This window comes from Semicossyphus pulcher, unplaced genomic scaffold (assembly GCF_022749685.1).
Source record: "Semicossyphus pulcher isolate SPU_LCO1_2020_fin unplaced genomic scaffold, fSemPul1.0.p SCAF_5, whole genome shotgun sequence".
Lineage (NCBI taxonomy): Eukaryota > Metazoa > Chordata > Actinopteri > Labriformes > Labridae > Semicossyphus > Semicossyphus pulcher.
This window is the reverse complement of record NW_027211726.1, coordinates 15,122,722-15,139,605: the sequence shown is the minus strand read 5'-3', so window position 1 is coordinate 15,139,605 and position 16,884 is coordinate 15,122,722. Positions and strand designations below refer to the sequence as shown.

Below are 16,884 nucleotides of genomic sequence, written 5' to 3'. Positions count from 1 at the left end.
ATTATCTTCTTAAATTTAAGAAAGACATTTCTGTAAACTGTTCATTATGTGAAATTTACCCTGAAACAATGGTACACTTGTTCTGGCACTGTCCCTACACTAACACATATTGGAAATAAGTTTGGTCACTGCAATAACAATAGTAATACATGTAAAGAATTATATGTAATCAGTTTGATAATTATTTTAGCAAAATATCAGATTCATGAATCAAAATTTAGCCATTCTTAACCGTTATTTCTAGTATTTGAAAATGAAACCAGGCAATACATTAAACCCATTTATAATTAACATAATAAGAAAGCTGCAAAACCCATCTGTTTATGTTCTTTGTTTAATGTTTCACTTAAAAGACCCCCCTTTTGTTTGCAATGACGTCTTTGTGTGTGTATGTTAACTTTATTGTCAATAAAGATGTTTACCAAAAAAAAAAAAAAACAGCATGAAAAACTCTTCCCTGTGAGTGGCGCCTTTACCACGTGACCAAGTGGGTGTATTTAAGCTCCTGGCGCGAAATATACAGCAAAAAGAATACAAAGTATTATCAACGAGTCGTGCTTTCTCAACGGTAAGTCGATTTAACCTTTATTATTTACCTCAGTATTGTTTTCATTTAATTCACTACTCATCTACTGGTCGTAAACGGCAGCTATCTTTGTATTAGCCTCTGCCGTAGTCGATTAAATTAGCTTATTTTAGCGTTAGCTGACTCACTTGGCCATTTGTAAACGTTAAGCAACCTTTCTCATAGAGCCTGCGACACGTTTAACGTTAAAATGAGGTCGCGTCTTAAGTAATACTTTTAAGTATAATTGCCGTCACATGTTATCTCAAGTATTACAATTACCATTAGCTTTTATTCGCTGTATTTTCCACATGTATGTCAGTCCCTGTGCGGTTTAATGTGAACAATAGTGACGTCATGTTAATCATTCTCCATCAGGTCATCAGGAAAGAAAATGAGTTTCGGTGCAAAGCTAAAACACAGCCAGCAGAGGTCAAATGAGAATATAAAGGTAAGGTTTTTTTTCTTCTTCATGAATAATCGTCGTTCATGGTATTTTATGTGTTCCGGTTCAAGTGGTAATACAGTTTTACGATTATAAATGCATTTTATCTGGATGTTGTGGATGTAATCATCACAAAGGCGTTTTGCCTTTTTAAATGAGAGTCAAAAAATAAGTAGGGCATTAAACAACTGCTGAAATATCCGTCAATATTGACTTTTGAGTGGCAAGATTTATATTGACTTATCAATGAATCTGCTGTGATTATCATGAAGTGTCTTTATTTATCCCTGCAATTTAGACTAAGGTTAGTTTTATGATTAATCCGTAACTTTCTCTCCAGTAGTTTCAGATATTGTCACCCCCACTGCTCAAACTTGCCAAAAGGTTACCTTTTTAAAGGCATGAAACACTCTCGCAGTCTTGAGGTGCTTTGGCCAAACATTAACAAACCGAGCTGTTTGGCTGCTCACTAATGATCCTGGAGGAGAAACTTTCCCACGGCTGTTTAAGAAGTTAAGCCCTGCCCCCGTTTCCACACCTGTGAGCCTGTTGCACATGGCAGCAGTGTTGATAAACCACTTCACTTATGCCCTCTCTTGAGGTGACAGTGTAACTAAAGTAAGGAGTGCAAAGTGATGCTAAGCCCTTTATGAATAGACGTTGAGAATGAGAACGCAGGGCGTTGTAGTTTCCCATGGTACTCGATGATAGTTTCTCGAGACTGATCTGGGAAGTGGTCTTGTCTTTTTACTATTCTCATACCTGCAATTTGCAATCTTTGTTTCCTCCAGAGTTTTTTCACGCCATCTCAAAAGGCAATGGGACCCCCCAGGCAAACCCTGCAGATCCTCCAAGATGTCAACCAAGACCTGTGCAGGTCAGCTCAGGTATGCAGTGGCTTGTTGCTGGAAGTAGTTTAATCTGGGTGACTTTAAAAATGCTAAACTGACAACTTTCATTAGTTGAACAATCCTACACAATCATTGAAAAAAGGGCGCTAATCAAGTTTACTTTCATGGTAGACGGGTAAAGTAAACTCCAAACGGAAACAGTGGAGCGCAGAACAAACGAGGGGTCCGAAGAGGGTGAAGGTGGAAGTCAAATCCACACAAACAGAAGAAGCTCAGTGTTCAACAGATGACATCTCCAGTGAAGCATATGAGCTTATGGTCAAAGGTAGGTAGAGGTGAATCGCTAAATTGTCTAAATCAAAGATTATTTTGACTTTATGTTGACCTTTTAATAAATGTTGCTGTTGTAGAAACCCCTCCCTCCACCTACTGGAAAGAGATAGCCGAGGAGCGGCGGAAGGCCTTGTACAATGTTCTACAGGAGAACGAGAAGGTAAGTTACTTATCGCTAAGACGGCTAATGTTTAGCTGTAAATTGAGCTGTTCCCACGCTCCCACTTGCTGAGTCAACCTCAGCTGGCCTTAGTCCAGGTGGCACTGAAAGTAACCTGAGGTAAAGTGCACCAAATTTGTTTACCCTCCTTTGAAAACTATTATACAAGGGGGAAAAATCCAGTAATTATAAAACCTGTTCACTGTTTGGATTATTGGGAGAGCTAAACGTTTATGAAACAAAAGCTGGAATCAGTTTGACTTTGAAGCTTGCAGTCTTTTATTCCTAATGTTCTTTTTTTCCTTTGTCAGTTACACAAAGACATTGAGGCCAAAGATGAGCAGATAACAAAGCTAAAGTGTGAAAATGAAGAGCTTCAGGAGCTGGCGCAACATGTACAGTACATGGCTGATATGATCGAGGTAAGCATTTATCTGTAACGGTCACATGTTCAGGAAGGTGGGCACAATCACAGGGACACTGTTTACTTACAAAACTAGACCTTGTTACGTGTGTTTAACCTGATACTGTTTCGTGTCTCTTCAGAGGCTGACTGGGAAGGGCCCGGACAGTTTGGAGCAACTGAGGGATATTGCCCTTGATGTAGAAGACGATGACTCTGACGAGGACGAGCATGAAGATGAAGTGGCAACTCAGAGTGAGGAGGACTCTGATTGCGGTTTCAGTGACTCAGAGGAAGAAGAGCCCTCAGACCAAGACAAAGCTGGACCCTCAGGAGAGCAGGATTGACTGAGACGACTCTTATGCGTCAACGGACTTTGAGCTGCTTGCACAGGTCAGCAGATTTGAGCTGAAGTGTTGTTCTGCAGCGAAACATGGCCGTCCATTTAACTTGGCTTTTCAAAGTTTATGTACAAACGCGTTTGGAACACACTTTATATTTTTAGGCGTTGAACAGATCGGCTGGTTCTATTTTAAATATATTTTTTCCTCATCAGTTTTTGTTAATTACAAAGATGTTTAAAAAAAAAAATAAGCCGTAAGATTTTCTCTCGGCAGACATTGTGACTTTATTGCTGTAGAAGCGCCGGTGATAAACTTACGGTGGCGGATATCATTTAGCTGCTGAGGCTTCAGGGTCCTGTATTGTGCATGTTCAACATTTACTGCATATGTTGGGACACTTGACTAGGCCAGAGTCCTGTGCTTTTCCTAGTATGACGTCACTATGTGAGCTGTGAAAGGCCCATTGAGACAGTTCTGCTATAAGTGATGCTACGTTCAGTGTCGCATGTAGCTGTCAGTGGTTGTGGTTTACTCGTGCAATAAATGGCACAGTTGTGTAAATAAAACATGTAAAATAAACACTTTGCTTTTTTAACACGCATCTTGTGTTTTCCTTATGTTTATGAAGCGGTGGTGAAATGTCACAGTAACTTATAAGGTGACTTTTCAATGTTGGTCAAAACTAGCTTTTCCCAAAATGCGTTGCATACTTTTTTTTTCTTCACAGTTAGAAATGTTACTTTATTATATATAGTTAGGCCCGCACGTTTTGACTGCTACAGGGAGCAGAGATGGATGGAGTGAGTGTTTGTCATGAAAATAAGATTTCAGTAGATGGATGGAGAGATTTCAGAGGAGAAATGTAATCTACAGGAGAGCGGCACAAAAAAGGATGGATTGCTATGGTTGCAGAGTTTTTCTCTTTAGGCAAGGGAGTGATGGAAATGTTTAACTTGGAGTGTGCGTGAGTCGATCTATTTGTAATTTTAAATATTTCCTTTATTCACAATTCACACACATTCTGCCCCCGCAGGTCGTCTCTGATTAGGAAGCATTTAGAAGAATCCCGTGGTTCATCAGGCACATTAACACAAAGGAAATGTGTCTGCTAATTAACAGCAGCTCTGTCTGTATCTGACTTTCTCCTCCATTAGTTGAATGATTGAGGGAATAGGGAGTAATGCTGTAACAGAAGTGTAGACTGCTGTCTAATTAAATCCCTCCATGTTTGATCAATAAAATATGACTGTTTGGTTTGCTGAGAGCTCAGTGGCGGGATGGTGCTGATTGAAAGGATGTGTGAACAGAGATCCTGGGTTAGGGTTAGAATACCCTTAGATTCTGTAGGCTGGAGTACTGTAACTCGTTACTATCAGGCTGCCCTAATAAGTCACTAAAAACTCTTCAGCTGGTACAAAATGCTGCAGCACGTGTGCTGACAAGAACTAGGAAGAGAGATCACATCTCTCCTGTATTAGCCTCTCTGCACTGGCTTCCTGTAAAATCTAGAATTTAAAATCCTTCTTACTTACAAAGCTCTTAATGGTCAGGCACCATCATATCTTAAAGAGCTCATAGTGCCATATTACCCCTTTAGAACATTGCGCTCCCAGGATGCAGGCCTGCTTGTGGTACCTAAAGTCTCTAAGAGTAGTGTGGGAGGTAGAGCCTTCAATTACCAGGCCCCCCTCCTCTGGAACAATCTACCAGTCAAGGTCCGGGAGGCAGACACCCTCTCTTTTAAGAGTAGACTTAAAACTTTCCTCTTTGATAAAGCTTATAGTTAGGGCTGGCTCAGGCTGGGACCAGCCCATAGTTATGCGGCTATAGATTTAGACTGCCAGGGGGATCTGACACACCAAGCCTCTGTCTCTCTCTCTCTCTCTCTCTGTGTAGGAGGGGACATGAGGTAATGTCATGGCGAGTAGTTGACATCAGGAGAAATGAGCTGGACAGGCAGAACTAACAATTATGTAGCAGTGAGCTTTAAATAAGACTTTGAATAAACTGAAAGTAATCTCGTCGAAGCTTTGTTAGACATCAGAAATGGAGCCACCTGCAGAACAGTCTTGATGGTGGGACCGCTCGTCTCGTCTTGCATATCTTGGTTTGCAATTTAGTGTTGCAAATTTTTACACTTCACTGCATAATTATAAAGGTCTAAATATGTACAGCAGAGCTTTACAGTCTATATACTATTCTTGATTTTAAAGGCCAAATGGCCAACAAGCTTTGTGAGATGAGTATTTACTAAGATTCAGTAATCTGTATGAATAAACAAAGTACAGGTGAGAGGCAGCTGCTGTTGTTTTGCAGTTTAAGCAGCTGCTAATCTGTTTGTTTTCAACTAGACCCAAATTGTGCACCCAGAAATCTTTCTCAACTGATCTTTAAAATCCTTGAGCTTCATGTTCCAATCTTTCAAGCTCTGGATGATCTACCTCCATCAGCTTTGCGGAGCTCTCCATATTATCCACTTCAGGAGTTACTTTAGGTGTCAGACCTGTCTCTCTTGCCGTTGACGTCCTCCTGCAGAGCACAACTGTGCAGGAAACCCTGAATAATAGCTTACATCCAAGAACGATGCTACAAAATGAGAAACATTGATGTTGACACATTTAAGACGTTCAGTTAAATCCACAATTTTGTATTTTAATTATGCAAAAATAAACTTTATTGCAACTGTTGATGAGCAGAGGAAATACTGATGATGGAGAGTAGTATGCGACTAAATGGATCAGTACTGAAGCTATCGACCACAGATCATCGAAGTCAATTCTTTAAACCAGTCTCTCTAAATGTGAACTCGTGCACATTGTCTGTCGTTAGCAGTGATTAGGAATTGAACAGCCAACAAATCAACTTAACACTGGTCGTCTGCAGGTTTGTGAAAAGAAAGCTCACTCATGAAAATAAAAAGAACAAACACTGAACGAGTGGTTGAGTTAGATACCAAAATACTGTAATGCTATTCACATCATGGAAAAAAAAATCAAACGTTATTTAAAATCTGGACCATGTTTTTCATTAGGCTGTATAGAAAAAAAAACCGTATCATTTTCAGCTTTTAGTAACAACTTCACACATTTACAGATAATACAAAAGAAAAATACATTTCATAAAAATATCACCACTTGCTTTTAAATCAGTATGGCTTCTGGCCTGTGCAGTTAGACCCAAATGTAACACCATCTATATATTATGGGCGTCTCTTAATTGTAAGTTGTGCTTCTAAAGACCAAATATAGTGTTGAAAATACATTCTCCTTAATGAGCTCTTATTAAAAGACCGTTTTAAAATTAACTCTTCCTTTGGTTACGTTAAATCCTCTAAGTAATAAAGTAACATTTCTAATATATAACGTCCCGTTATGTCGGGGCCTTTTAAGGGAAAAGAAACCTATATTACTATCGGACTAGTAGCAAATCTTAATATTCTCCAAAATAATAATTTATCTGATATAATTCATTCAAAATAAACTCCAATTAAAGTGAAGCATGAGATCATTTGCATGTTTTTAAATGATAAACAATATTTCAAATACTAGAACATAAATATACAACTCATTTACATTACAACGCCATCTGCACTACAACAGTATAGCTTCAAAGAATATTAGCATTAAAAAGGAGTAAATAATAAATAAGATGTGTGAACAAGTGTGTCACCGTGCACGAGCACAAGACTCAGTAGTACAGTTACAGTGAGGAAAGTTGGAATTAGGAGCGTACCTCGAGTCAGGTTTCCCACATCGCTGACCCACCAAACTAAAAACACGCTAATCTCGCTATTAGCTCACAAACTGTATGAATGTGCAGTTAGCCTAAACACTGAGGCTACGCCTTCTCTCAGCCCAGAGGATCCTCCTTTCTGTACAGTTATTGAGAAAGTTCACAATCCCCGGACCACAGTTATTGCCCTCGACTGGCTCGGTACCTGCTAGGAAAAAACACATGTACAAAAAGAGTGTGTCTGTGGAGCCCGCCCGCTCGACCGCGTCAAGGCTCAAGTGGTCGAAGCTATCAAATGCTAGGTGCAAAAGAGTCACGTATGTACAAAAAAATTGCACTTGTTCAACTGCAAGTATGAGAAAACTCTGCTGAGTGCGGGAACCTCGGGCCCTGTGCTGAACTGTTCCTCCACTGCTAGTTAGCTTAGCCTAGCTTAGGTTAAACTGGGGCTTTCACCACATCACTTTTAAGAAGCCATTCTCAACTTATAAATAGTCCTCCTCGCCACCAAACACGCTTCTTTCAGCCATACAAGAATCCCTGAAACTCAAAATTGGAACGCACTAGAAAACAGAACTTAAAAATATCTTTTAAATACAAGCACATATAATACACCGGCTGTGTAAAATATGCCATATTTACATGCCTTACAACAGTGCAAATCCTCCCAAAGCTCCGCAAAAACCACCGACTGAAACGTGTGATAAACAGTGATTATACAAAGCTCATAGTTAGTATACCGCGCGACACGACTGACTCTGTAACAATCAAATGATGATAAATCAGTGAGTGAGTGATACAAGTGTTGTGTGCAGCTCGTTGAAGAAGGTGATGTGAAGATGCATTGCTTGAATTTTTCGTTTCCACAGTCTTTGGAGTAACTTTCAGCGGCTTTTACGTCCGGTCAAATCCTCCAGTTAAACCCATCGTGACCGGTGTGCCTGGCTCAGAAAGCAGGGAGAGGAGGGGGGAAGTGAGGGGGAGATGATGAGGGAACAAGTGGTGTAAGTGTGTGTGTGTGTGTGTGTGCAGGAGGGGTACAGGTTGTGTGTCTTTGTGGTTTAAGACAGTTTGTTTGGTGTTAGTTCCTTTAAGGAGGCAGTATCAGTAAGAACAGTGATCTAATGTGGCGTGTGGAGATCCTTAAGTCTGTGCCAAAAAGCAGTAAAAGTGATCAGTCGTTAACAGCCCTGTGAGGTGTGCAGTGCGGGGTGAGGCTGAGGGGCAGTGCTGTCCTCAGAGGTCGGGCTGAGGCGTCATTTGTGATGGGGGTTTTTTTTTCACGGTGGCACGTTGGCTCAGAAGGCAGTGGTGACGGCGTTTCCTCGCCGCGTGCCCAGACGGATTATCTCCCCCGGCACGGTGTCGAGCTGCTCGTACGCCAGCCGGCCCTCCTCACCTGCAACGAACACAAAAAGGTATCTATAAACACAGAACCCAAACGCAGTCAAAGTAGCTCAGCTTTAGGTCACAGTAAAGGCGAGACAGGTGAGGTACAAATCCTGGAGATAATGAACAGCATCCGCAAACCGTGGTTAAGCTTAAAGGCAACATGCCTATTGAAGGAGAAAATGTTCCTCGGATCAATAGACGACTAAAATTGATTAAAAAATGTGTAAAAAAAAAACAAGCCTGAAGGAAAATCAAACAACACTGTTCATGTTACATTTATATCAATCTTATCAATAATTGTTACATTTTCTATAAACACAATTCAGAAATAAAAGTAATTAGTAGACGTGCAGCGAAAGCCCAGCTTAACATTCAATGTTCATACATTTGCTTCTTACCAAGTGTGAGCAGGGTTTCTATGGCGACGTGGCGAAGCTCTTCGTCAGCTGAGTCACACAGCGCTACGACCGCCCTGATGCTCTCTACGGCCTACAGACAGACAGACAGACGGAAAAGTTCTGTGAGGAAGGCAAGCTGCATATCAATGTGCACTGAAGAAAATCAAAGGGTTAATTTAGAGCGATCTGTTACATAACTAATTAGGGACACATTATGTAACCGTTTGGGCATCACAGCACCAGCCAGATTATTTTGCACCATGCCCTGACAGATAGCTCAACTCTCACATAGCTGCTAACTGAATCAGCAGCAGTATTTTCATAAAAGACAAGTCTAATATAAAGACGTAATACAGTTTAATATGAGATGATAGAATAATTAAAGCCCCAGCCTCTAGTTCCCAGTACTTCCTGGTGTTGGAATACCACCAGTAAATACCGAAATGGTTCGCTTTTTACCTTCTTGCCATACTGCCCTGTTGTGTGCAAACACTGCTTTTAAAGTCTAACTGTTTCATTACCTAAATCATGTGGTTATATATATATATATATATATATATGTTGGATATTTGGGGTGGTTTTAATGCTGTTGTTATAGCTCACATCTCTAACAAACCTACATGGGGCTAACAGGAAGTTTCCCTCCTCTCTGGCTCTTCTACATTTTAGAAGATACCACTCAGTCTGATGTGAGCTTGGTCTGAAACTTTAAACTCTTTGACATGTTACACTGAACTTAAATAGACTTTAAAAAAGAAATGTAGCTTCAGTGAATTTTTATGGAGGCATTAACAAGCTGAAAATCCTCACAGTTCCACACTGTAGATGCTGTTGGAGGTCACTGACCTGCAGGCAGCTGAGAGCCGAACAGGCCGCCCTCTGGCTCTGACCTCCAGCCTCTGACAGCGCCTGAGTGTAGCACTCCACCGCCTGTAAACACACACAAACATTCACACATTGCTCACGGCGTCTGTCAAAACCATTTTAGATGTTGTGCGCCTCCACACACACACACACACAAATCTGTCAAACGTACTCCCTCTCTTTTGCTCTACTCACCCTGTTCCTGAAGTGGCTGCGTGACGCTCCAGCAGAGAGGTAGTCGGCTGCTGCCTTGTTGACCTGAGGGTCCTCTGCAGTGAGCAGGGAGGCCAGGGCCCTCAGGGTGCTGCTCATAGGCCACAGGGAGGACACGGGCACCTCCTCCATCTCTGTCAGACAGAGAGAAGAGTCCGCGCTGTGCAGAGCCTCTGCTAACACCTCTGTGTACGACACAAACACAGACACATGGCAGAGGTTTACACATGAAACATAAAGAACATGATCATGTGTACAGGCCTTTTCTGTACGCTGTATGCTCACCCTCTCTGGCCAGGTGAAGCAGGTGTGTCTCCATGTCCTGAACCTCATGTTGTAAGATGTAGCTGTGGAACTGAAACACAGTGAGGACGTCCTGGGAGAGGGGAGCGGCGGGAGGACTGTGTGCAGACACCAGGTCGCTCCTGTCCACCATCTCGCCCACCACGACACCGATCACTGGAGAGAAGAGAAGGATTGTAAAGATCGAAACTATTCAAGAAAATGTTACAGATTTAACTTACGGCGGCCCCGGGTTCAACTCCCGCCCTCCTGCCGCGTGTCAACCCCCACTCTCTCTCTTTCCCTGTTTCCAACACTATCCACTGTCCTCTCTGTCAATAAAGGTATAAACGGCCCAAAAAAATAACCTTAAAAAAAAAAAATAGTTCCTTGCAGTGATGAACTTTAAATCAATATTACTCCAGCATCAATGTATATGTTGTTTTTATATGTTGTATTTTAGTGCTGTAAATGTTAATGGTTGTGCTCAATTAAATACTTTGCATACTGTTCACTAGCGTAATCTACAGCATATGCATCATATTCTTTAAAGCCACTGTCAGTCAAAGCTGGTGTCCTCTGTAAGCGATAGAAGCAATAATATGTGAAATTGGCGCCATAGCTGTGGAGCAAGTTGTACAAACAGTTTGTGGTTTTGCCCATTCTACAATCCTACTACACCCAGCATGCATTGCGTCCCTCCCTCTGAAAGGACCGGCCCAGCGAGAGATGCTGGAGTGAAATACTACCGTTGCGCTGCAGGCGATGGCTCAGAGCGGTACAGAATCCGAAATATTACAAGAATACACCGGTGGATCGTCTAAAAAATCTTCAGGTTTGCAGTCTACATTTCAAACCTTATGATTTTGAAAGAGACATGACATCAGAGGCGGGCGTCCTAGATTGAGGAAGTGTAAATTAGCAAGCTCCCTGGCCTCCGCCAGATGATGCGTTTCAGGTAGTCTGATGGAGTTTTTCCAGGGCCCATTGGAGAAGCGGATAGCGTCCTCCAAAGGCACAGAGCAAAATTGCATTTTTCCCTACCATAATGGCATTAGCTCCCCATAATAACATAGGACTGAGGTTGTAAATCGGCAAACTGGCCTTTTATGATCATCATATGTTTGTAGGGTTTTTTGTGTGAATCACAATCATCTGTTAAATGTCCTCTTTGTAAAAATAACTTTTTTGACCTTTGATTGAAGCTGTGTTCATGCAGGACACAGACGTCATACTCCCCAGCTGTAATCAGCTGACAGCCTGCTGACTGAATCACCGTTTCTAATCAGTAACACACCGATCAAAGCCGCTTCTCACAACAAGGCGGTCCATTTAAACGCAACTTCCTTCTCACTCACTACACTAATGCCGCACACAAACCGCTGCTGCTGCTGGCAATGCTTTGCCTCCACCACCCCAGCCTCCTACTTTCTAGTCTAAAGCCTTTTGCCCACTCTGTGTACCCGGGGGGTTTTGCAGTGCGCTCCCTGGAAAGCCGTAGCATGCTGCTTGGCTAACGTAGGGAGCAGCTTAAGAGCGGAGCCATCAGCGCCAAGAGTAACTGTTTTCATTTGGCAATAAATGGTTAAATCTATGACAAGAGTGTTCCTGACTGAAATACCTTTATATTAGTGTTGGAAACAGGGGAAGAGATAGTAAAGTACAATGACCTCAAATGCTAAAATAAATGTACTTTGTGACATTAAACCACTGAAGATATTCAAAGTAATTCTGGATTCACACTCTACTCGATTTAGTCTCTTTCATTTCAAATGTTCTGTGTTTTTAAACCACATTATATTGTTAGCGGCTACAATGATCTCATTTTCCCTCGAGCACAAATTTACAAACCAAATGAGTGTCTCAGTTATTAAAAATACACATGTAATTTTAAAAGTTCCCTCTGGCTTGTTTGTTGAAAAAAGTCCAACCTGTATCAGCGCTGTGTGGGTGTCTCTCCTGCAGCACGGCTGTGTACCGCTGGTTCATGTGTTTGAACACTCGGTCCAGCGTGGTGTGGAAGAGTCCTGCAGACCCGCTGCACTCTGACCACAGAGTCATCAGCTGCGGGCGCTCGGCGAGGCCCGGGAGGACTGAGAGACAAGGACAGAGGACGAGGTCAGACGCTTAAAACCCTCCGAGCAGAAAGCTATTTTTGTTGCATAGTTGACTACACCACACAGCAATAAATTAAACCGGCTTCTACCTACCGTCAGCAGCAGATGTGATGGCTCCCAGTCTGTCCACACTGATCTCCGCCAGCTCCTCCAGCAGCTCCGTCTGTCCGGAGAGTTTGAGGAGAAGACTGCGGCGCTGCCACACGCTAACACCATTAGTCAACAACTGCAATTACAAGAGGAACAAAAGTTAAAAAGATGTTTTTAACTATTACTGCAATATTTGTGGTTAAAAATGTAATGTCAGATGCGCTGAGGAGCTCCACCTGTATGAGGTGATTGCAGTACTGCAGGTGGATGACGATAGCCACGTCCAGGTTCTCGTTCCCTGTGGTCAGCGGCAGGGGGCTTCCTGCCACGCTGTTGCCCACTCCGGTGTCCTCTGTCAGGGCTTCACTCAGGTGTCCTCTGGCTTCAGGATGCTGCCCACTGAGAGGAGAATACCCAGAGTCACCACAAGGGGGCAGAAAAAGACACCTCTCTTTAAGGTGTGTTCATTGAACATATTGAAAACCATTCCTTATACAAGTTAAACTCAATAGCTCGACAACAAATTGCACTTAGGGCCAAAGTAGAGTACATTTGTGCGTCTCTCACTCACCCGATTCTTTCTCCGTCCGCATCAAAAAGCGGAGACCTCTGTGGGATACTGAGGATAGCGTTATCGTCTCCAGTGTCCTCATCGTCGAAGTCAGACGTGTTGAGGAAGTCGAAGCTCTCCAGGGCGCTCTCCACGGTCAGACTGAGGCTGGACGAGCGGCTCCTGTGACCTGGGAGACGACACTGTGGAGAGGGAGGCATTAAAGGGTGTATATTTCCTACAATGTAGTGTATATTTTCAGTTTCTTAATAATTTAAACCACATTTAAGACGGCAAAAATGTGGTATATGTATGATATTTAGTTCTCACTCTTTTGCATGCTATTTGTCAACTTGTGTGATTGTTATTTAACGTAAAAACACTCCAAGAAAGAAACCACAAATAGTATAAAATTAGAAGGATTTAAGGATGTTGTTCCCTGTAACTTCTTCAAAATGTTTCTTCTTCTGTTCGTTAACATATATCCTGTCTTCATATTAATTAAAAAAGGCAACAAAGACGGTTATATTCACCTTCAGCAGATCCTCCAGACGCATCACTTCCTGCTCCAGGTCCTGCAGCTCTCGGCAGCGGTGGGTCAGCGACTCGAGCCTCATCAGCAGGCTGTGGATGGCCTCCTCCAGGCTGCTCTCCAGAAAGGCTCTGCTCCCCTCTCCGGCCCAGCTCAGGCTCCCTCCTCCTCCCTCCGTGGAGCTCCCGCTCGGCGGCACAATCTCCGATGAAGTCAGCCTCTTCACGAGCTGCCGGGTCAGGCTGCCCGCCTCCTCCGAGTCCAGCTCCACGGGTTTGAGTTCATCAGTGTGGTCTAAGAAAACATCCTCAGGAGCCACGGTGGAGAGGTGGCTGTCGGAGCTGAGCGACGGAGCGGCTGATCCGCAGTTAGAGCCAGAATTTCTCTGAGACTCCGTTCGCTCCCACTCCGAGTCCTCCGCCACCTCGGCTTCATCGCTGGCGAGGCTGCCGCTGGTGCCTCTGCTTCCTCTGCTTCCTCTGCTCCCCGTCTCTCCATCCTCTTCATACTCCTCCTCCTCCTCCTCCTCCTCTTCTTCTTCCTCCTCTAAATGCTCCTCTGCGATGGAGTCCTCCCTCGTAGGGAGGATCTGCGTGGGTGACGGTTCGATCTCTGGAGGGGTGACTGTGATCTCGGGGTTGGACTGGCTCTGGGAGTGGGAGCTGGGGGCGGGGCTCGGGCTGGGCGTGGAACCGGAGGTGTCGGAGAAGGTGAAGGAGAGACGCTTGCACTCGGCCACGCCGCAGCCGCCGTTCTCGAAGACGTCGTCTGGTAGAGTGGCCTGAAAGGAGAAACAGGAGTGAATATATAGAGGTAGAAGACTGAGATACAGTGCCTTGCATACGTATTCAACCCCTTTGAAGTGTTTCATATGTTGTCATGTTACAAGTGGAAATAAAAATGGATTGTCACGTCTGATTGTTGCTTGTGCAAGAGGAGTGGATACTTATGCAAGGCACTGTGTAGACTGAAATCAGTGCATGGAAGTAAAGAGAAAGTTCTTGCAGGTGGAACAAAGATGGCAGACATGCTTCAGAAATTCACTCCAACTCCAATTTTCTTTCTTAATTCTGTTCAACCACGACCCGACCAGATCCCTTCAACCATGATAGAATCACAACAAGTAAACAGCTGACAGCATGTCATGCAGAAAAGCATGCAAACAGCCACACATGGCTGAGAAAAAACGGGCTGGATGAGCCAAAGTGTGTCGACACCGACAGAAGAATTCATCCCCGTCCTGTTGATGAGGTAAAGGGCACACACAGCTCAGGATAGGGGGGGGTCGAGGGGGGCCACAACACACTCACATAGACCTCCAGACTGGATTTGGGCCGTGGCCGCAGTGAGGCCAGGTCACCGAACGAGCGGCTGCGCCTCAGCTTCTCTAGCAGGGTGTCTCGGAGCATGTGCAGGAAAGAGAGGCGCTGGCGCTCCACGGGGTATGGCCGCCACTTCTTTACACAACGCAACGCAGGCAAGTAGGACCGGGTGTTCGAGTGAGGGCAGGTGAGTGAGAGAGAGGGGAGGGGATGGATACACGAGCAAAGTGGGACAGAGTGTGGGTCAGGGGGGTTCGATGTAGAAATGCAAAGGAGAGTGAGGATAGCAGGGAGATGGGTGAGGGTTAGTTTAGGGGTAGCACTAGCGCTGCTAACATTAGCATGATGCATCAGCAGAAAACATTAGGGCATATTGTGAGGTAGGGAGCAGACTCAGGTTAGTGTGCAGTGACTAAGAGAATAATAAACATATAGTCGTGTTGATTTCTAGCCTAGTGGACACTGACTAAAAACTACCACCACACCAACGAAGCTAAAAGTTTTGTGCGTTGGACTCACAAAGAAGGAGGTGTCCTGGAAGGTGGGGGTCTCCGGCGTGCCCTGGCTGTAGACTGACACTCGTCTCTGGAGCGCTGTGGCTTTGCTCACATTGCCGGACGACAGAGTCAGGTCCTCCACATCGAAGGGGCTGGATGGAGAATTTAAAAAAGGCAGTTGTGTGATGTGTTTGTTTACAATTTGTCCACCAACATGACTTGTAATGACCATGTTTCTCCACCAGATGGCAGAAAACAACCAGTAACGTAACTGAATTGAAATCTAAGACACTAACGATAACACTTACTGTAAGGGTTATTACACATTTATAAACATATAACAGTGTACTTACTACCACGTGACCTCCAGGTTGAGTTTGATGGTCCCCAGGTCATTGACGTCCACAGCCACCACCTGAGGCATGGCGGTGAACAGCTCCTTGGTCTCACAGATCACGCTGCCCACCAGCATGTGAGTGGCCAGGCCCTTCAGCTCCGTCACCTGATGGGAGACCAAAGACAAAATGTATTAACTATTCAGGTGAGGATGACGAAGGTTCTTTAAGTTGGATGTAGACGAAAAATTCAGCACAAAGTTAGTTTATCAGGATTTCTTCAGTACCTTGATGTTGATAAGATCGGTGATGAGAGGCATGAAGACCATCTCTTCTCCATCCCAACTCTGTCTGGAGTTCACTTCAATCCTGCCCTTCAACTTCCACCGCTGGCGTCCGTACCGCATGAAGATCTGAAGGAGGGAAAACAAAAGCCAGTTTAAAAAACAAGAAAGAAGTTAGCCAGAAGAAAGAGAATAAAAACAAACTTACTAAATAGCAACATTTGTAATAATAAAGGACAAGATAATCTACCTTTATATTCTGTTTTTAAACCTCTCGTCAACTTTAAGTTCGTTTTTTACGGCTCTGTATTACAAATAACAATAACTCACCTCATATTGGTCTCCAGGACAGAGTCTAGCAAAGCCTGCCAAACCTGTCAGAGAGAGGAAGTTTGGTTTTTAAAAACATTTGGACAGGGAATTAAATCCAGGTCAACAACTGTTTATACGACATAAATATGAAGATGGGTGATTCACAGTGATTCACGCAGAGGTTCAGTGTTCCAATGTAGCATCAAAGGCTTTTAATGGACATATTTTTATTGTCAGGATCAAAGACGTGTCTACTGTGTTACAGGATTTCCCACTTATGTCTGTGATATTCTTACAAATCTGAAGATAAGCTTGTAATCTCGTCATCTGGAGGACCTTTTTCTTATCTCACCTTTCATTTTGATATGAAACTCCCCGAGCAGGTTCTCCAGCTCGCTCTCGAACGTGCTCATGTTCTGGAGACGACACAAAGATAAGACTGAATACATAAACAGCTCTTTGTGGCACAAGACAAGAACAGCAGCAGCAATCAAGTTATCTCGACAGGGTTTGACAAAACCTGCCGACACTGAACATCAGAGGAGGCGGGACGTCTGGTTTAAGCCCTTGCGACAGATGATGACAGGTGTGTGTGTTATTGGGATTTAAAGGTTATTCCATGTGACTACAGATGTTTACCTGCAGAAAAACGTGTAAATTGTTACTATAACTCCATATAATATCTATAAGTACTGTGCCGTACCTCCGTGTATTCCTTGTAGCGGCGGTTGACCTCTGCGATGCTCTCCTTGGTGCCTTTAGTGGACGGAGAGGCAGAGAAGGCCTGCTTCATCCGGCTGGCACCTTCCCTCAGACGGCTCTGGATGCAGAAGGCCTCGTACAGCTCGTCCACCTGGTAACAC

The 16,884-nt window shown here is 43.8% G+C and overlaps 2 protein-coding genes across 4 annotated transcripts in view; one reads left to right on the top strand and one right to left on the bottom strand.

Annotated features, from left to right (window-relative positions):
* The first annotated feature begins 519 nt into the window (after nt 1-519).
* gmnn (geminin DNA replication inhibitor) lies at nt 520-3,339 on the top strand. The gene is made up of 7 exons (XM_069682022.1): nt 520-568; nt 944-1,016; nt 1,802-1,897; nt 2,033-2,186; nt 2,272-2,354; nt 2,666-2,776; nt 2,901-3,339. The coding sequence occupies exons 2-7, from the start codon at nt 960-962 to the stop codon at nt 3,102-3,104; spliced, it is 705 nt and encodes a 234-aa protein (XP_069538123.1). The 5' UTR covers nt 520-568; nt 944-959; the 3' UTR covers nt 3,105-3,339.
* A 2,702-nt stretch (nt 3,340-6,041) lies between these two features.
* Nucleotides 6,042-16,884, bottom strand: part of ripor2 (RHO family interacting cell polarization regulator 2) — a 63,342-nt gene continuing 52,499 nt past the window's right edge. For 2 of the 3 annotated variants that reach the window (XM_069681428.1, XM_069681430.1), the window contains exons 7-22: nt 16,725-16,874; nt 16,374-16,437; nt 16,040-16,083; nt 15,713-15,838; nt 15,444-15,592; nt 15,113-15,242; nt 13,273-14,052; nt 12,761-12,942; nt 12,426-12,588; nt 12,193-12,325; nt 11,914-12,075; nt 9,986-10,159; nt 9,683-9,885; nt 9,434-9,553; nt 8,624-8,714; nt 6,042-8,232 (exon numbers count right to left, since the gene is read on the bottom strand). In XM_069681428.1, the coding sequence (XP_069537529.1) occupies nt 8,132-8,232; nt 8,624-8,714; nt 9,434-9,553; nt 9,683-9,885; nt 9,986-10,159; nt 11,914-12,075; nt 12,193-12,325; nt 12,426-12,588; nt 12,761-12,942; nt 13,273-14,052; nt 15,113-15,242; nt 15,444-15,592; nt 15,713-15,838; nt 16,040-16,083; nt 16,374-16,437; nt 16,725-16,874 (2,772 nt within the window). In that variant the 3' untranslated portion in view covers nt 6,042-8,131. The remainder of the gene's footprint in view (nt 8,233-8,623; nt 8,715-9,433; nt 9,554-9,682; nt 9,886-9,985; nt 10,160-11,913; nt 12,076-12,192; nt 12,326-12,425; nt 12,589-12,760; nt 12,943-13,272; nt 14,053-15,112; nt 15,243-15,443; nt 15,593-15,712; nt 15,839-16,039; nt 16,084-16,373; nt 16,438-16,724; nt 16,875-16,884) is intronic. The other variant, XM_069681429.1, reaches the window with a different exon arrangement.